Below are 21,285 nucleotides of genomic sequence, written 5' to 3'. Positions count from 1 at the left end.
TGTATTTTGTTGAATGACCTCACTGTCTATGCCGTTTCTTCGTAAGCAAGTCGGCACTCAGTATTCTTGATTGCCCTTTGCAGTAGACAATAAATAGAATCCTGAGAAAGTAAAGGGCCCAGTACTCATGGTTGGACGGCGATGGCAGCAACAGTTAGTCGACCCTTCTTAACAACCATATTTTAATGTCCACTAGAGATAGCACACACGAAAAAGAACAACGGTAGAACTAATTTCACGACGACTGTCGACGGAAATGCGAATAGCACTCCAGCACTGTAACGACAGACAGCCTTCCTGAAATGACGTTTACTTAACACGTGTAGAGGCGATTCAGAGACTTTCGTTGCTTTGGTGATATGCCCGAACACTGCAATATTCATGACCTCAACGAGACCGCGCACGTGGCCGCACGAGACCTAAGTTACCGTGCGAGCCCGGACTCCCTCTCGGCAGGATGGGAGAGCGAGCGCAACAACCTCGTCACTTACAGCGATCTCACCCAGCACTATAAGTTATGTCAAGAGAGCCATACCGCTACCGCAGAAAGCACAGAATAAAGCGCAACAAGTAACGTACAGGTGGTTTCTGACGGGCACCTACCCATGCCCGGCCTTCACGACAGTTCACGGCAGACATCCGCCCCGTAAAAGGGAGCGACCAGATCATTGCCGACGCCCTGTCGCGGAACGCTATAAACGTCGTCAACGATCCGGAAGGAGTTACCTTCGACGCGGTTGTGGCAGCCCAAAGAGAAGACGAAGAGCTAAGAAGCCTCCTAACAACAAAAGCGGCCGTGAAGTTACAGTGGATGCAGATTCCGGGATCAGGCGACTAATTTGCTGTGACAGCTCCACGTGCAACCCACGACCCTTCGTGCTTGCCAGTCTACATCGCCGTGTTTTCCTTTCTGTTCACAAACTATCGCATCCTCGAATCACAGCAACGCAAAAGTTGCTCACAGCAAGGTTCATCTGACCAGGTATCAAACGAGACGTGCGTTGCTGGGCAAGAGGAAGCATACCGTGTCAGCGCGCCAAAATTCATAGAAATACTGTGACCTCGTTGGCAACGTTCGCGCCTCCAGACGCGCGTTTCCACCACGTACACATCGAAATCGTCGGACCTCTGCCGCGTTGCCAAGAGCATGCCTATTTACTGACGTAGATTGACAGATTCACGCGCTGGACGGAGGCCATACCTCTAGCGAATATCCCGCTGACACAGTCGCCCACGTATTTTTGCACCACTGGGTTGCTCGTTTTGGGTGTTCCATATATAATAAGAACGGACCGTAGAAGGCAGTTCGGATCATCACTTTTCGCCAGCATTACGCGTTTCATTGGTGCTTCTCGCATCATAACAACCGCCTACAACCCGACTAGCAACGGCATTGTGGAGCGTTTCCATCTCCAGCTCAAGTCTGCGCTTGCCGCAACAGCAGAGCGCAGCTGGATGGAGGCACTACCACTCTTCCTCATAAGAATCCGGACAGCTGTCAAGACAGACATCGGCCGCAGCGCAGCCGAACTGTTCTACGGAACTACATCACGCCTTGCAGGAGAATTCTTCACCGGCAGTCCGCAAGGCGGTTGTACAGCCACTGCGGCCTACGCACTTAGGCTACGAGACATAACGGAAAACCTTCGCGCTACGCCACCGCGAAGGGCAGCGCCACGCGCGGTGTACGTACCATCAGAACTCGCTTCGTGCAGACGTGTTTGTGCGCTATGACTCAGTTCATCGGCCACTCCAACCACCGTATAACGGGCCATTCCGAGTGCTGCGTCGAGGTAAGAAGCAGTTCGCTATGGACGTGCGCGGTCGTCACGAAGTGTTGTCGCTCGACATGTTGAGGCCAGCGCACATTGAAGATGCAGGCACCATTTCACACGCACCGCCACTTGCGACATCACCCTCAAAGGCTCTACTCATCCAAACACAACAAGTCACAAGGACACGCAGTGGACGAGTCTCCAGGGCACCCCATCGTGTGTACATGTGAACAATTTAAATCATCCTGTGAACGTTCGCTAACTCACAAGGAGGGGAAGCGATGTGGCGGCCTCGCTGTCACACAGCAGCAGCCAGGTGTCCCAGCAGCGAGCAGCCCTTTCACCCTTTTTGACTCGGTAAAATCTTATCGCCTTGTGTGCGGGAAAGGGAAGTGGTGGGAGGGTGCGCAACCGAGCCGTAGAGGATGGACGATCACAAAATACAGTTCGTTTTGGCTTGTTGTTCAGTAACGCACTACTCGGTTCTATCTGGTGATTTGCAGCCGCGCTCGCGTCCCGCATAACAATCGTATGACCGACAAGATGTCCGCTACGAAGTTTCGTGGTTTCCATCGGATATACCCCACGTCCCCACTAAAGATGTTGCGGGCAGATGTGAAAAAAGGCTAATTTAATATGTTTACGCAAAAACAAAAATGGCGGGCGGATGCACAGCTTATCCTCTTTTTCGTTTGCTATGCAACATCGTAGTGAGTATGTGTCACCGTTTGCCTACGAAACAAACTTCTTCGTCTGGGATAAGTGACGCGTAACTATACATATATATATATATATATATATAATATATATATATATATATATATATATATATATAGTGTGTGTGTGTGTGTGTGTGTGTGTGTGTGTGTGTGTGTGTGTGTGTGTGTGTGTGTGTGTGTGTGTGTAACTGTATGGGCTGTTAAGTAAATATCGCTGTATATATCATAATCACCACGCTGCACCACGAGTAGCGTGCCAGGCGAACAGGCAGGCTAACATCAGCATATCATTAAACCTTGTGTTTTTTTCTCTCTCTGTCTCTCTTGTCAGAGTTCGCAAGTACCGGCGCGTCACTTTCTCGTCTCGGAGGCCGCGCGTGCACTTCTCGGCTGCGCCAAAAGATGACGTTGCGCGTACGGAAAGACGCGCCCGAAAGGAGCCAGGTTGCGTCATGACGCGTTTATAAGCGTTCGCACGCCCCGGCACGGTTATTTTGCAGGTCACAGCACGCTTCCCAGTGACGGCACTAGATGGCGCCGAGTGTTCGTAGGAAACGCGAAGAGCAGCGTCGCTCCTTAACACGTCTAATAGATTATCGTTGCGATGCTCGCAACACGTTGTGTTACTATTTGAATCCAATGCTATTATAGCGATTTGCGAGGACTTCTGGGCGCCTTTTGTCCCGAACTAAGATATAATGAAATAGTTGAGATTCCACCACTGCTGTGGGAGGGACGAGTGCTGCCAGCGGGTGCCTACATGCAAATAGACAAGCACGCTCCCATCCTATTGGTCGGCAATTACAGGAGTTTCAAATTTTTGGAAGGACACCTACCTTCTGGCAGGCTGGCGGCGCTCGATCAGCAGAATCATTTCATACGAATACCTTCGCACCATTGAGGTGTTGTGTTTGTGTCTATGTGTGTTTATTTGTAACCGTGACCCCCTCACCTAGGGCCACTGATAGTCTGTGGTCGAATGGGTGACGCATCCTGCTGCTGTGGTACGGGAACTGGGTTCGAAACAAATCATTGGACGAACATAGGTCACTGAGATTCCGGCCCAATTGTATTACCGTTTACAGTCATCGTGAGATGGGTTCTGTTGCAATTCATTTTGTGCTTCGCTGAAGTTGGACATTTCCTATAGCCACCGGTGAGCAACGCCCTAAAGCAGCATGATGCGTGTACGGACTCGCACTGGCCGCCAACCGCTAGGCCGGTGTGTTCACACTCTTTTGCGGTCACCAAGTCAGCCATAGAATAAATTTGATTCAATTAAGCCCGTTTTTGAAACCATTGCTGTCTTGCACGCGGAAGGCGTGGGACCTCCATCACTTAGCAATCTCGTTATTGTCTTGCGCCACAACTTTCAAATGCGACAAGGCTAACAGGAGTAGTTGTTTAGGGAGTAAACGAGCTTGAAAAAGTTTAATATGACATTTTCAAGCGCGATGCGCACTTTGGCATTTGAGCTCATATATTCAAGCACAATTCGTTTTGACTAATTTGCCAATGAATGATTTAGGAAAAAATTACCAGTATGCACAGGTCGACAGTAAACAAAACAACGTTGATCCTGTCGTCGTATCTGATGCATACTTGTTTGAAAGCTGCTTGACCCGGTTTAAAAAAATAAATTATGAGGTTTTAGGTGCCAAAACCACTTTCTGAATATGAGGCACGCCGTAGTGGAGGACTCGGAAATTTCGACCACCTGGGGTTCTTTAATGTGCACCTAAATCTAAGTACACGGGTGTTTTCGCTTTTCGCCCCCATCGAAATGCGGCCGCCGTGGCCGGGATTCAATCCCGCGACCTCGTGCTCAGCAGTACAACACCATAGCCACCGAGCAACCACGGCGGGTTGACCCGGTTTAAGTGGGACACATCGTGTATATATATGTCTGTGTGTGGCTACGACAAGACAACGTTCATGCGTAATTTCAAAGTTGTTGTGTGCTAGTTTTGTTGAGCGGTACGCGCAGCTTCAATACCGTAGATCTATGCGACTTTGATATGAAGAAGCATCGCACCGCAATACTCTCGATATACTGGCACTCGCTCAGGCAACCTTGACAAGCTTCACTCCTTTGCTGCTTAAGCTGTGGATTCTCATCAAGGGCGGACCTTGATTGTCCGAACAAGCAGATCGCTTCAGGCTTCCTGCAAATACAGAATACGTAACATAGTATAAGTGATGAAACTGTCAGCATTGTGAGGAGTTTAAAGGAAGTGCGCCAAAATATAAATAAATAACCAACGTGCTTTCATGGAAAATGTTGGCACTGATGTGACAGATGACAGATATCAAGCAAACAGCCATACTAGTGTACCGACATGTTAGCTAATAGTAGTTAGCAATACACAGTGATAGTGCAAAGCTTTGTCTTTAGAAAATACGTATGATTTGACAGACGCTTGCATTTCTGTGCGCAAAAATTCGTTAACTGAAGCACGTGTTTCTTGTAAACTTGCCCGAACCCTCTTGTATTGGCTTTATAATTATCGCACGTGCACAAACGGTGACGAACAGGAAACTTACTTCAAAAACCTATTGATGGATGCCAGGCTACATCCCGAGTAGGTCGATTTCCTTCTTGCATGAAAAGCGGTCATTAGATGACGATAACGCGCAGGGCAATTTGCGCTGGCTCCCTCTCCATCGTGACTAGCTCCAAGCCTGTAAATATATACTTGTAAATGTTCATGCAGTTTTCAGGGCTTATAATATAATTTCTACCATTGATTATACAAGGTGTCCGAATTATCATGTGAATATATTTTCTCCCATTCATTATACAGGGGGTCCTAACTATGGTTTATTAAGATTTAAATACATGAAAATGCCACGCAGCTAGTTAGGCCCAAGGTAATGTTACTTGCCGTCGCTTGGAGATACTCAGCTAATTTTCAGCGTTCCGCCTAATTACATAATAAATGGTAATAAATAGTCAATTACTGAAACATTATAATTAGATGAAACTGTCAATATGAAAGTTGTCGAGCAATACGAAAAATCATGAGCCATTCCACTCTGAAGGTGGTTGTCCAACTAAGCTGTTTAGCACGCAACACGGAGGTGACACATAAGTTTGAACAAATGTATGAAGTCATTTATAGTCTTGATTGGTGGCCAATGTGACGAATGATAAGCAAAGTCATTTATTGTCTTGATTGGTGGTCAATATTTCACTCGCAACTTCAATCACATTCTTTGATGCTGTCAAATCGATGCACGTACGCCGCTGGGTGGTCGGTTGGTCAGGATTGATGTGGCGACGCAAAGGATATGTCTGCAACATGGAACGCGTAAACCGCTTTCATTTCGGTAGCGACACATGCACATTGAAATCACCGAAAACGACAACAGGGGTAGTGTCATCGCTGCTAATTTACGCAAAGTGGCCAGCCATGAACCTTACGCGACTATGTATCGTCACGTTTTTTGCTTGTTTACATGGGTATGAGCCATTGCTCACGAGGTATGAGCCATTGATGCCGAGTTTCGGACGTGCTGTTGTGCCATTACTCAATATCACAATATCATTACTCATATGGATGAGGTAGTTCAAGTGGCTGAGGAGTATGCCGTGTGCACGATTGGAAAGAATTTAGGCACCATTCGCTTCACTTCGCTGAGTCCTTGTAGCCTCTGCCTTACGAGGCCATGAGCCATTGCATTTTATGCTTGCTTACGGGAGCATAAATGCTTACCGGGGTATGAGCCATTGATGATGATAGTTTTTGTTCACGGATGACAAAAATGCATGGAACCGTGCATATAGCTTTGCTGTAAGGACTTGCGCAATATACTTCTCTTGCTCAATACGAGATACGCAAAAGTGTTATTCAGAGCATGAATCAGTGTGGTCCATCAGGCGATTAACACCTGGTCGTGAAGTAAACTGCACGAACTTTGTAGCGACGCCAAGAATGGGCAGTTATACGGTCGTCATTACTGTTTCATTTCCCTTCTTGTTCCTCCCCTTCTGAAAGCCGTCCTCTTGCGTCATTACCTTCCACCTTACAATACATACATACATACATACATACATACATACATACATGCATGCATGCATGCATGCATGCATGCATACATACATACATACATACATACATACATACATACATACATACATACATACATACATACATACATACATACATACATACATACATACATACAACATTCCGCGACAAGCATGCGCAGAACCAAAGCGCGATCTATTTCTTCTTCCCCCCGTTCCCACTAGATCTGTTCTTTGTCATCTCGGTCCACCACACTCTCCCGGGTTTTTTTTCATCCATCCGCTGCCAGTAAGTGTGACGTTGGCAATGGCTGCTATTTCCATCGCACCGTTTTCTGTCCTGCAGCCGATGGTTTTGAGTACTCCTTTCTTTTGTAGCCAGTTTTACCCCTTAAACGGACCCAAAAGTTTTGTGTTCGGAACGCCATATGCTTTCCGTACCAGAACCGGATCGCCTAATGCAATTGCGGGAATATTTGTGTTATGACGTTTCTCAAGTGCTCACTTCATCGCTTCCCTGTGCCTGCTTTACTGTTCCGAACTTTTCTTCGTTTCCTTCAAGTTAAGCTTCCCTGTTATGCGAAGTATATCGTCCACAGGCAAATGGACAGGCTCCTCAAAGGCGCCGTATTGAGTACTGCATCCCAGAGTGCTCGTTTGATATCTATTATGGTGCGACACAGCTGTTTATAGACAACTCTTCCGCCCTCCTGGGAACCCTGGGTACATACTTGTGTTATTGGATCGAGACCGACCTGGCTGTCAAGCGCTCTTTATTCTAAAAAAGGGAACGCCCCAATTCATGCGCGAAGAAGTAGATGTACAGGGAAGACGATGGCGGCTAGGTAGAAATGAAAACGACGAAGTACGTCAATAGTGGTTACACTAATTGGCCGCAGATTAACTAGCCGCAGATTACAGCCTGCCCGCAGATTAGAGATTATCTAAACGGCGAGTGAAGGGCTTCATCCGCGAGACGTGAACAATTACGGCATTCGGTGGCACCTGTCAGTGACAGAGTGTATTGGGTGGACGAGATAGTTCACTGCAGATGTTTGCTGCACAACGGAGTATGGGCCAATGTAGCTTTAAGGAACTTCTTACAGAGGCCTGGAGTGCTGACTGGAGTCCAAAGGAGGACTTGGTCTCCAGGGTGAAAACGAAGGTCACGGCGTTTGTGGTCGCAGCGACGTTTGCACTCAGCTTGGGTAGCTTCTGTGCTTTGCCGGGCGATTTGACGGCAATGTGCAACTCGGGCAGCAACATCTTCAGGATAGGACGCGTTAGGCAAAGAAAGAATTCTCTGTCGCAAATGGTGGAAGGAGATCGTCCATACACAAGGAAGAAAGGGCTGTAGCCGGTAGTCCGTTGAACAGTAGTATTAAATGCGAATTTCACAAAAGGAAGAATTTTCTCCCATTAAGTGTGGTCAGGACGGATGTACATAAAAATAATGTCAGACAGCGTAGGGTGGAAGCGCTCAGTAAGGCCACTGTTTTGCGGCTGATAGGTATAAGTAGATTTGTGGATGGTATCAGTGGCCCGAAGAAAATCCTCGAGAACTTGGGGAAATAAACGCGTCGCCACGGTCACTCAGGAGAACGCGAGGAGCCCCGTGGCGCAAGACGATCGAGCGCAAGAAAAACTCGGCTACCTCAGAAGCGGTACCGGATCGCAGAGGGGCAGTCTCGGCATATCTTGTTAAATGGTCGACCGAAGTGACAATGCAACGGTGACCGGAGGGTGCCAAAGGCAGGGGAACATATAAATCTATGCCAACATATTCAAAAGGTGCGTCCGGGCAAGGGAGAGGTTGTAGTAAACCGCCAGGAGGGCATGTCGAGCGCTTACGGTGCGGACATGACGCACTACAGGCAATGTATTTGGCCACCGTTGTGCATAGGCCAGGCCAGGAGCAGCTGGTCTTGAAGCGGTCGTAAGTCTTGTGGATGCCAAAGTGACCAGCCAATACGTCGTCGTGAAGTGCCTTTAATACTCGCAGGTGAAGGCAGCGAGGTAGAACTAGGACACACCAGTGACCTGTTGGGTGGTAAACATAGGGGCTTAGCACGGCACCTTGAAGGTGGAATTGTCGAAGTTGGCGCCGCAAGCGACTGTTGGGGGTTTCGGCCAATCCACTAAGGCGATCCATGAGAGTTCGACAGTAGGAGTCGGCCCGCTGAAGCAAAACGAAATCAGAGCGTGATGAAAGCGTAACTTGGTCCAGAGGCGTTATCGAGAGCTGGTGTCAGGCAGGTGTAGCATCGGAACGACGTGGTGGGGAAGACGACGACGCGTTACCGGTAGAGAATGAGAGTGGGCACCGAGACAATGCATCTGCATCATGATGACTTTTTCCAGACTTGCACGTTAGTGTAAAGTCATATTCCTGCAAGCGGAGTATCCAGCGTCCTAAGCGACCTGACATGTTTTCACAGATGTCAGCTAATATAGAGCATGATGGTCAGTGACGATGGTGAAGTGGCAGCCGTAAAGGTATGGGCGAAATTTCTGAATCGACCAAGCGATAGCCAGGCACTCTTGCCCTGCAATGGTATAGTTCCGCTCAGCTGGAGAATGTGCGCGGCTGGTATATGCTATTACTTGCTCTTTAGAGGCTGCATTATGTTGCAGAAATACTGCGCCAATACCTTCTGCGCTTGCGTCGGTATTGAGCATATCTTCAGTATTGCGTCAGTATTGAGACAATATATTAATTGAAAAATTCTTAGTTGTGTATAAGAAACACTTCACCCTCAAACAATATAAACCCAAGTCGTGCAGAAAACCGTGGATAACAAGAGAGCTATTAAAGAAAATACAGAAAGAACGCGAAAAGTTGTACGCCAGATTCATTAAAACTCGTGAAATTGCTGATCTTAAAGAATTTAAAGTTTATAGGAACAGTCTAAATAAGGAAATAAGGAAAACCAGAGATAACTACTATGTAAGATATTTTTTATTGTGTGATGGAAACTCAGAAAAACTGTGGAGGAACCTTGATAATATATTAGAGCGAGAACAACGCGCAGAACTAATTGAAAAAATTCGCCTAGAAGGTCATTTACTGTCCGAAACAGACATGGTGAATGCCTTTAACGAATACTTCCTGAACAGAGAAACACGAGCGCATACACGCCCGAAAACCACTCTCTCCCTACCCGGAAACTCATACACAACCTTTTTCCATCCAAATAATGTTGGCGAGGTCTGCTCTGTATTTATGGCAATGAAAAACTCTTAAAAGTTGTGATTCAGACGACCTGTAGATAAAACCCATAAAATATGTGATACACGATATAGCCCCCATTGTAGTTCATATTTATAACACCTCTATTGCTGAAGGCATCTTTCCATCAAGAATGAAGGTTATTAAAGTCATTCCAGTATATAAGAAGGCAGACAGGCTCAATATTCAAAATTATCACCCCATATCAGTTTTATTGCACTTTTCTAAGGGACTTGAAAAAATAATATTGATCCAGTTAACATCCTTCTGTGAAAGATATCACGTTGTCACGAAAGCTCAGTATGGCTTTGAAGAAAACACTTCCACACAGATAGCGCTACTACACCAGAAAGACCATATACTGCACAATTTTGAAAGGAAGCAACAGACAATAGGTATACTTATAGACTTTACTCAGGCCTTCGATCATATTAACCATAACCTATTATTAACAAAGCTTGATACGTATGGTGTCACGGGCCTCCCACTGCAGTTGAGTCATATTTAGAAAAAAGACGGCAATATGTGCACATAAATAACTTTAAATCGTTTTCTGGAGAAATAAAAACAGGAGTCTCACAAAGAAGCATTCTTGGACCACTGCTTTTTAACTTATATATAAACGATACTCTTCTTATCTATCCCAAGGCAAAATTTATCATATATGCAGGCGATACTAGTGTGCTTACTTCATCGGCATCTTTTACTAGTTTAATAAACAGCGCAAACGAGTTTCTCCAGAACATATCCTCATGGTGTATGGAAAATTATCTAAAATAAAATTCACATAATACAAAAGCCGTAATCTTTTATGCGAAAGGCACAAAGATTCCACAAAGCCACACTTTAGAGATGAACTATTGGAGCATAGAAATAGTAAATGAAATTAAAATATTAGGTACATACTTCTCTAGTACGCTGAACTGGGATCGACAAGTGGACTCTGTAGTACAAAAGCTTAGCCGTATCACAGGAATGCTAAACGAGAACCGCTATCGTCTACCAACATCCGTAAAAGTATTAATTTACCACTCACTATTTGCATCACACATTAATTATATACACCTTGTGTGGGGCACAACAACTGAAACTAACCTCAGGAAAATACACTTACTACAGAAAAAGATCGTACGTATCATTGCAAACGTGCCATATCACAGTCACAGTGAGCACCTCTTTAAACAATACAACATACCTACAATCTACTCTCTATACAACCCCTCTCTCCTTCTTATATGACACGCAAACTCAAACTCTGAAAACAGCGTATTTAATGAAATTGCTTGTCTGCAAGGAAATACAGCTGCCTATATTACCCGTCACGGAGAGTATTGGTCTATACCCCCTTCAAGAACCAACTACGGTTTGTAAATGACGAAAAATCAATTACCCAGACTGCTTAATTCATTACATGATGCTGGCATTGACATCACTAACATAACATGGTGAGAACTGTCGTTACTTATCAGAACCTTCTCCTAAATAATGAATCAAGCGTAATTTCTTTGTCACCTGTATTCACATGTGTGTCTTGTATTTAAATGTTTGTAATGACATAATTTTTTCTCGTCCTTTTCTTTCGCTTAATTATTCCAATATTAATCGACCATCGTATCCTTTCACCTTTAATTATGCATCATCATGTGTACGCGATTTTGACTTTTATTTATGTATTGCCAAGTGTATGTAATGTGGTGGTGCGTACTATCTGCATTGCTTTTATTTGTCCTTATCCCATTTCTTTATTCCTTTTTTGTTTGTTCCGTTATATAAAATTCTCTTGAATTGATTGATGATTGTAATTAATATTTATATGTAATGTTCTTTGCGTACGGTTGATTGCGCTAGTCACTGCCACCTTGTAACACGGGGGCTAAGGGCACCTCAAGCTGCCTCATTGAAGCTTTTATCTTAGCCCCCGTCATTTTATTTTAGCAATGGAAACAAATAAAGAAAGAAAGAAAGAAAGAAAGAAAAAAGAAAGAAAGAAAGAAAGTATGGCGGTGGCTCAATCATCGAAGTGGGGAAGCGCTGGTCCGGAAGTAAGATGTTGCTTAAGAGCTTGAAAAGCCGACTCTCAGTCATTAGTCCATGTGAAAGAGGCACCGGTAACCAGTAGCTTGTGTAGAGGAGCTGCTATTGCAGTGAAATAGTGTATGATTTGACAAAAATATGACGCCAAGTCGAGGAAACTGCGTAGATCTTTCTGTTGCTGGGGGCGAGGAAACTGGAGAACCGCACTAATCTTTTCGGTGTCTGGCTGCATGCCATCTTTTGAGACGACGTGGCCCAATAGATTTATGGTCTCGCTTGCAAATTCGCATCTTTTTGTATTCATCTGGAGACCAGCATTTGCAAGGCACTTGAGAACTTCGTTTAATCGATGAAGCTTTTGGCTAAAGCTAGACGAAAAGATGACAATATCGTCCAGATAACAGAGGCAGGTCTTCCATTTAGTCCAAGAAGTAAGTTATCTATCATGCGCTCAAATGTGGCGAGAGCGTTACAAAGGCCAAAGGGCATCAAGTAAAGTTCATATAGTCCGTCTGGTGTAGCGAATGTGGTCTTTTCTTAGTCAGTCTCGTTCATAGGAATTAGCCAATATCCTGATAGAAAATCTAGGCTGGAGAAATACCTTGTACGCCCCTTGTAGTGTGTCCAAAGCGTCGTCAATTTGAGGTATCGGATATACGTCCTTGCGGGTGATCTTACTTAGCGCTCCATAATCGACGCAAAAGTGAACGGAACCATCCTTTTTCTTTACTAGAACCATGGGAGAAGCCCAGGGCCTAGATAAAGGGCGTATTATATTCCCCGAAAGCATATCAGCTGCCCGTCGATCAATGACCTTTCGTTCGGACGGCGATACCCGGTAGGGGCGTCATCGTATTATAGCGGAACCATCGGTTTCGATGCGGTGTGTAGCCGCAGAAGTTTGGCTCAACTCAGGGGAACAGCTATCGAAACAGGCTTTTTGCTTCGCCAAGACCACGAGTAAGGCTTCGGACTGCGCGACTGTTAGGTCAGAACCAAGAACGGCTAGGGGAGGGAAGAAGGGAGTGGTGGCGATGAAGAAGGGCAAACAGTAACTATAGAGATAGGTTGTGTGTCGGTGAGCGTTGCCACAGTCATCTCTTTGGGCAGCATCACAGGATCTGGGGTCATGTTGCAAGCAGACAGAAGGGCGCGGCCACGTGAAAACCGGACGAGACAGGCGGCAATGAGAATTCCGCGAGAAGTACAGCGCGAAGAAGGGGCGACTAGGGCGTCACCGTTGCCTGCCGGACTGGACATGACGTCTACAACGTCTTCGTGATCAGGACGCAGGACGTAGTCTCCAGCGATGGGCAAGTTCACACATGAAGGTGAAGAGTCCTTAACAGGTGCAAGCGCTGTATCCGTGACATGGACAACTTCCTCTCTACATAAAATGACGGCTGAAGACGAATGTAGGAAGTCCCAATCCAGTATAACTTCATGCATACACGTTGGAAGGACGACAAACTCAATGTGGTGGTGAATGCCGTCGATAAGAACACGAGCAGTACATTTTCCGTCGGGGTGAATGAATGCATTATTAGCACCAAGCAAAACAGGTCCAAGATAAGGCGTTTTTACTCGCCCGAGCCGTGAACACAGATCACTACGAAGAACAGAAACGGCGGCACCGGTATCGATGAGAGCTGACGTGGGAACACCTTCAACAGTTGCATAAAGCATGTTGGCTGGGCGAACAGGACGAATTTTTGAAGACTGATAGGAAGCAGTTTCCCCTCCAAAATCTGCAACAGTTAGTTTTCCTTGGGCTGGTCGGCAAGATGGGAAGTGGGGCGAAGCAGTGATGTAGAGCGCCGGTAAGGCGAAGGAGAACGACGTCTGGCTGAACGGGAACTGCGAGGCAGATTGGGAGCAGCTGGAGGGGACAGAGAATGCTGCTGAGGGGACGAGTACGATCCGGGATAGTAGGCGTCTGGCCGGCGAGTGCGGTCTCTCTCGTGCTCAGCATAGCCTCGTCTGTCATCCTGCTGGCGACGGCGGCAGAAGCGATATATATGGCGGCGTATACCACAGTAAAAACAAAATGAACGTGGTGGACACCACTGAGGGTAGGATGGCGCAGCAAGTGCTCTGGTTCCCATCAAAGCCAAATGGTCATAGGTAATAGTATATAGGTACGGAGGTAACGGTAGGGGTGGGTAGAGAAGCAACATCTGTGTAGGTAGGTGTGAGGCACGCTACCGGAGCAAGATGCGCCGTGGGTGTAGTCATCGCTGTAAATTCTTTCTTTACGACCTCGCGCAAGCCGAAGGTGGAGGGTAGGGCACAGGCAGCGGGTGAACGCCTCAGGTCTTGTATTTGAAGCCCTTCGTGGATGATAGTACGGATAAGAGCACGTAGATCTGAAGAATGGGGAACCTGAGGATCGCTGGTGTCATGATGAAGGCGAAGAGATTGCAGCTCATCTAGGCGCTCACACGTGGAAGTGATGTCTTGGACAGAAGCCGGATTTTGCACGATTAAGGCGTAGATAGTGACATACCGAATGTTTTTTAATATGTGTCGAACGCGTTCGGCATGCGTCATGCTAGGGTTCGCACGGCGGCACAAAGCTAAGACATCCTCTATGTATGAGGTGTAAGGCTCTTGTGGAAGTTGGAGGTGCGTGCCCAGCTTCTGTTTGGCGAATTCTGCACGGCCAGACAAGGAAGCGAAGATTTGCCGCAGCTTGGAGGTAAACCTGGACCCATCCGCGATGTCGGATTCGTGGTTGAAATACCACGTCTTTGCAACACCGCTGAAGTAGACTGCGATGTGCCTCAATTTCTGGGTGTCGTTCAACCTATTACAAGAACTCACGTGGTCGCAGCGGTCGATCCAATCGACACCACCGCGGAGTCCCGCAAGGACAGGGGGATCGCGTTGAGGGCTCGTCACAGTTCAAGAGGGCACCGAAGGCGTAGTCGTCAGTGTGGTAGGTTTAGAGGCACCGGAAGCGTCGGAGTTGGAAGTGTCAATCGTTGCAGGGGTGGGCGGGCGCAGGCGGCCACCAGAACGCAGCTCCTGGGAGGACGGGATCCCGAGAGGACGTCGGCGTCTTGACGCAGCTCCACCACTTTATAAGACCGAGACCGATCAGGCTGTCAAACGCTCTTTATTCCAAAAAAAGGGAATGCCCCAGCTCATGCGCGAAGTAGAAGTACAGTTAAGATGATGATGACTATGTACAAATGAAAATGACGAAGTACGTTAATAGTGCTTAGAATAGAATGTTTTATCTCTCGGATAATTAGCTTTCCTTGTCCATTACCTGATGGAAGGTATGGTGCTGTGAACTTCAGGGTAATGTTTGTCTTTTGGCCATCTTGCAAATGCCTGACTCTTGAATGCAGGGCCATTGTCAGATACGACACGTTTCAATCCTTCAAACACGTCTCTATTAAAGAGAGATATGACAGCATCAACATTTTCTTTTCCTGGCTTGCCTGCTAGCATCCTTGAGCATTCATCGATGCATACTAAAAAAGACTGCATTTTCTTCACTCCTTCGCTTTTTTCTTCAGTTCGACGAAATCAACATGTATAGTTTGAAATGGCACATTTGAATGAGGTGAAAAATCATTGTGTATGTCTTCTGCTTATATTTTGCTTTGTTCAGCTGACGTTGTTGACAAGGGCTAATGTAATCGCTAACATATTTCTTCATACAGCGCCACGTAAATCTTCTTGTCATTTTATAATATGTTCTCCAGAAGTTGTCATGCCCTCCTGACTCAGGACTTTCGTGACAGAGGTCGAGAACTTTTGTTTTTATTGTATCCGGTACGTGAAACTTTCCGTCTAAATATATCAGCGGTCCTTTGCCTTCCCACATTTTAAGTGAGTTCACGCTTTCGCCGTTCCCACAGCTACCAACAATGGGAACTCGACAATGTGCATCAGCGTCCGACGAATCTTGTTCGCTCCTGTGTGGTGCCTCAAAATCGAACTGTTGAATTTCACTGATCGAGCGAGCAATCCGCCCTTTCTGTTGATTACCACTGAACAAATAAGTAAGAGCCTGATAGCCAGTGAACAGTTTGAATTTCGTGCCTTCTAGATACGATGGAAAATACCTAATCGATAGCACAACAGCCACGCCTCCTTTTCAGTTGTGCTGTGATTTTGTTCCAATTTTCTGAAAGTATAAGAGCAATATCCAACCAATTGTCTTTCTCTTTCGCTGCCGCTTGTGTTTCTTCGTTCGTACAGTACACCACCGGCTCTGTAGATCGATGCATCCGTTTTAGGTTCAGATGGAACAACTGTGAAGTCCGGTATTGTGAGGACCAGTTCTGATGATATGGCCAATACCAATTCTCTGAACGCCTTCTCAGATTCTTCAGTCCAAATTAATCTTGTGTTTTTATGCGGTAGGTTGTTTAACGGTTTAGCTCGTGCAGCAAAGTCGTTTATGGAATTTCTAAAATGTCCTGCGAAGCCCAGAAAAATTCTGACTGCGTGTGCATTGTATTGCTTCATCTGTCGTACATGCTCGACGGACTCCACTTTCGTGCTCTTTGTGAATGCGTCCGAAATACGTCCGAGAAATGTAATTTTGTTTTTAAAAAGTTCACTTTTCTTGAAATTCACTTTAAGTTTGGCGTCACTTAATTCCATCAAAAGGTATGTCATGTGTTCGGCGTGTGATGTTTCATCCATGGAGTAGACTATGATGTCTTCTACATGCGCATTACAGAATAATCAGAGAAATGGCTTGAGAACTTCATTCATCGTCTTTTGGAACCATGCTGCGCTCTTTTTCCATGCAAGAAGCAGACGAATATTTTCGTACACATCAAATGGAGTTACAAAGGCTGCATAAATTTTATATTCCTCTTCGAGCGCAATCTGAAAAAAATCATTTCCAAAGGTATATACGGGAAAGTATTTTGCAGCCTCCGGTTTCTTCAATTGTCCCCTCGATCCTTAGTATTGAAAAAGAAAAATTTCCGTTTGGCTATTCAAGATCCGCTAATCAGTACACAGGCGCACAGATCCGTCTTCTTTTGGAGCCAGAGTAATAGGCGACGCGAACGTTCACACCGATGGCCGTATTATTCCAGCATCTAACATATTTTGGATCTCATTTTCGAACAAAAGTTTCTTCTCGTGTGACATGCTGTGAGGCTTTCAATTCTCACCGGGGTGACATCTCCTAGCCTCAAAGGAAAACCAAATCTTGTTGTGGCCGGTGGATAGTTGCCTAGACGGATAAGTTCAAGGAATTTTTCACGAACGTCTTTTTCACACTTAACAAAGCGGTCCGCGACGTTCATGGACGCGCGCACGTCTCTGGCGCCAGTCACTTCATAATTCCAATGACGGTTTAACTTCAGAGTCTTCATATCTGGTCTCGAAAGTAAGAATTTATAATAGTCACATCCCTTCAAGACAAGGGCGTCGATATTAGCCCTCCGGCCTTGATAAGAGACTTTTGATTTCGTCCATTGATCATATATTTTCTCGTCCCATTAAAGCTCTCTACCTGCACCGGTCTTCCTCTAAATATGTCATCGCTTTTAACAAGAGCCTCATTTATTATAGATGCAGATGGATCACTATCAACCAATGTCCCAACATCGTTTCCATTGATATTGAGTTTAATATATAGAAGGCTGAGGGTGGTTCGAACAACAGTCTCAATTGTCGTCAGGTGGGACTAGACACCCTTTTATTAGTTTTTTCGTCGCGCTTCCTCTGAATGAGAGGTTACTGCTTCTGCGTCATTGCTGTTGGTAGACACTAACTTGAAGACTCGATTTAGGCCATGAGGATTTTTGAGCTCGTGAGACCTCCATGGAGCCCTTTCGAAAGTCTGATCTGTCCGATGCACATTTTGTGGTGTAAAATCGGTGCAGATGTTTCTGAAACTTTCCAACAGTTCTTCGATAGTTTTAGGCGACTTTACTTGCACCTGCCTCTGAAGTTCCTTGGGTAAGCAATGAAAAACGAGTGACATTAGTGCGGTCTCCGCTGGTTCTGCATTTGCCTTGTGAATCCCTTTAGGAACTCAACAAGTTATGATAAAAATTTGCAAGTAGCTGGCTATCCTGCATTGCTCAGACGACGGCTGTGCCTTGTATCGTATTACGAGAACGCCATAATTTCCACTGCATCCGTTTCAAAGTGAATTTACATGACCTGCGTAATGTTGGGTTCTACACGGCTATTGTAACGGGCGTAAGGGACGATACATACGAATAGGGACGCCATGTGGAACTAAACTTGCTAGAAATGTAAGCATTAATTTCTACATAATGTGATTTGCTGAGGGCAGATTTAATGAGGGCAGATCACAAAGACACTCCAGCCTAACACATCATCCTAAAGTGGGAACTCATGGCCCGCAGACGCTGAATATATTATATATACAAGTTTTCAATTGTCAGGCGAAAAGGGTCCATATATGGAGCGGGCATAATAACATTATTACAATGAGGTTGAAAAACAGTAATTGAAAATATTATGAGTAATACACGAGAATATTAATTATTAATTTCCACCGCTTTCTCGCACACGTTATGCAGCGTTCTACACGTACTATCTTGTTGTGACCTTCCAGTTACGTGCACTTCTCGCAGCTTCTGAATAACTTTGGGTATTTTGTCTGATTACACATTGTTCATACCTTGGCAGTGCCTGCAAATGGTCGTCAGGGTAATTCTTCTTATTTCTCTTTTTCCCCTTACTTTGGTGTCACATGTGATTTGTATTTAATAAACTGCATTGTACCACATTGTGCGCTACATTGTTCTTTTTTAACACGGAAATCTGTTAATGATTTCTATTATTCATTGTCCGGCTCAAGCGTTATCCATGTCTTGAATTGTGTATGGTGTGCTTACTTACCCACACTGTAACGACCCTCGAATCCACAGTATTAATAATTAAACCAAAAGATAAAAATTGTTTTCTAATACTCGCATCTATTATTTTCCTTAAAGGAGAAAGTTCAGCTAGAAATTGTGTTGAACCTGATTGTCTTAAAATTTATTCAGGGTTCAAAATAGTCAGTTAGCAACTGTTTCACAAAACTAAGCATTCTTCCTTTTTAGAACATTCTTCCAATCATATATGTCACTTGTATAGCTTTTGCGAGCTTTAAAGCATACATGAGACTACACAACAGTGGTGGAATGGCACTTTTGACCAGAGTGTATCATTCATAAGCCAATATTAGTCTGCTTCACTGACCTGGCAATCAGGAGACCTACGGCCAGAGGTTAATAGAAACGTAACAAGAAAGCTTGCATAGCCTGCCCCCTAGTAATCAGAACATTTATTTTAGTACGCGAAAGAAACCTGCATTTTTTGACATTACATCTCATGGAAGCCGGTGAGGTTATCTTCTTGTTAGGTAAATTATAGTGGAATATAATCATGTGAAAAACTAAAAGCAGTAGCTTTGCTATTGGCAGAACATCCATTTAGAAACCATGAGAATTTCGATTAGAGCTCGGTGAAGTGCGGGTGTAATTTCCTAACCTATTCACATTGCCTAAGCATTTTAGGTACCTATGTTTTATCCCTACGCCAAGTGCAAACTTTCCAGCGCGGAAAATTGGCTTTAAATCTCTTTACCGTGAAGTTCTTGAAACTGCCACGCGACACAGCTCATTGCCACAGTGGCCACAATCACCTATGCACGAGTGAAAATGGAGGGAATTTTTTTTGTAAAAGTGTCAACCATGCAAGCAAAATTACCTATTACACAGAAAAGCAGTGATTCTCAGGTTTCAATGGGTCATCAATAAAGCACTTACGCATGTGATATTTCATGGGCAGAAGTCCAAGGGACACCATCGCTGCCTGTGTCCGACACAAATGCCACCTTGAAAAAGCTGCAGGCTGCGCCTACCCAAGTGGCCCCTGTTTGAAACAAGTGGGCTAAGTAATACATTTGCGGAGATTTAATCGGAGTGTAGGAAGCTCCCGTACAGGGTCTGTTCTGAAAGTAGTAGGACTGGTTTTTCCTCGGCCAACGGGCGGAGGAGAGATTGGTGAAGGGGGATATTGGGAACGCGGGAAAAATCGGTAGTCAGCTCACGGCTGTTCGGAAAATCATGGAGCGCTTACTCGATCAGAGATAAGCGATCAAATCTTGTGTAAAGCATGATAAAATGGGCAAAGAGATTCACGACATGATTAAGGAGGCCTACGGTGATGCGGCCATGGTTAAATCAGGTGTTTTTGAGTGGCACAAGCTGTTCCGAGAAGGTAGGGAAAGAGAGAATGGAAGATGACGACCGAGGGAAAAATGTGTCCCGAGGGAAGAACAGAACAGTGATCGTAGGATGAGTTTCAGAATGATTGCTGATCACTTGAGCATTCCTCAAACCCAAGTTTTTGAGATAGTGAAAGAAAAAGTTAGCCATGAGGAAAGTGTGCGCAAAGTTCGTGCCGCGGGTGTTGTCAGAGGAGCTAAAGGCCAACTGGAAAGCGATCTGCCAGGATTTTCATCATGTGAATGAGGATCCCGGCTTTTTGGGACAATGTAGTGACCGGTGACGAGAAGTGGGCGTTTGATTATGACCTGGAGAGCAAACGGCAGAGCTCAGAATGGCACACCCCTTCCCCACGCCCCAAGAAAGCATGAATGAGCAAATCCGAGCAACAGTCCATGCTCATTTGCTGTTTTGATCGACATGGAGTCATCCACAAAGAGTTGTACCACGCGGACAAACGGTTAATGCAGTTCGTTACTTGGAAGTCCTCAAAAGACTGCGAGAACGCATTGTTCATGTACGCCCAGCCATCGCCAACAACTAGCGGCTGCACCATAACAACGCGCCGAGTCACACATAGTTGCGCGTAGAGGAGTTTTTAGCCCAGTACAAAGCGGAAACGGTGCCTCAGCCCCCCTACAGCCCCTACTTGGCCCCTTCAGACTTTTTTCTATGCCCGAGAGTGAAATCGATGCCCAAGGGGAAGTATCACGGATCAGTAGAGGTCGTTCAACATGCTGTGACGACGGAGCTAAACAGCATTCCAGTCTAGGTGTTCCTGGAGGCGTACGAAAACTGGAAAGCTCGTTGGCAGTAGTGTGAAAATGCGGAAGGGTGCTACTTTGAAAAATTCTAATCGTTTGTACACTTCTCATGAATAACTTTTTTAAAATGAGTCCTACTACTTTCAGACCCGACCCTGTATATGCATGCACCTAATTAAATGTTGAGGCCTTTTGTTGAAATGTTACGTTTGAGGAAATCAAAAGAATTGTGATATTTTAATATGTGTACACATGTCCGTTTAACAGTCGATATTCGAAAATTATGCACACCAAGCTAGGGTTCAGCAGTGGTGCCAAATTGTCGAATGATTTGGTGTTGTTACGGACCAGTACTTACGATGACCAAGAGGCCAGTAGTGTGAAGACGATGACGACGATTAGAGGCTAGGGCGGGGTGTTGCCCCTTAGCCAAGTGCGGCGTATTGTTTTTGTAAATATACCTATATATAGCTACTCGTCTACGTATTCCTGCGTAACATATA

General features: G+C 45.4%; 1 protein-coding gene across 1 annotated transcript in view; it reads right to left on the bottom strand.

Moving 5' to 3' along the window:
- LOC142564248 (venom metalloproteinase antarease-like TserMP_B) overlaps window positions 1-21,285 on the bottom strand; it is a 152,355-nt gene that overhangs the window by 9,268 nt on the left and 121,802 nt on the right. The window contains exons 7-9 of the mRNA XM_075675169.1: window positions 19,557-19,662; window positions 5,039-5,176; window positions 4,530-4,659 (exon numbers count right to left, since the gene is read on the bottom strand). Of these exons, the coding sequence (XP_075531284.1) occupies window positions 4,530-4,659; window positions 5,039-5,176; window positions 19,557-19,662 (374 nt within the window). The remainder of the gene's footprint in view (window positions 1-4,529; window positions 4,660-5,038; window positions 5,177-19,556; window positions 19,663-21,285) is intronic.

Source organism: Dermacentor variabilis, chromosome 11 (assembly GCF_050947875.1).
Source record: "Dermacentor variabilis isolate Ectoservices chromosome 11, ASM5094787v1, whole genome shotgun sequence".
NCBI lineage: Eukaryota > Metazoa > Arthropoda > Arachnida > Ixodida > Ixodidae > Dermacentor > Dermacentor variabilis.
Note: the sequence above shows the minus strand (reverse complement) of the source record. Positions and strands in the feature narration are given on the sequence as shown.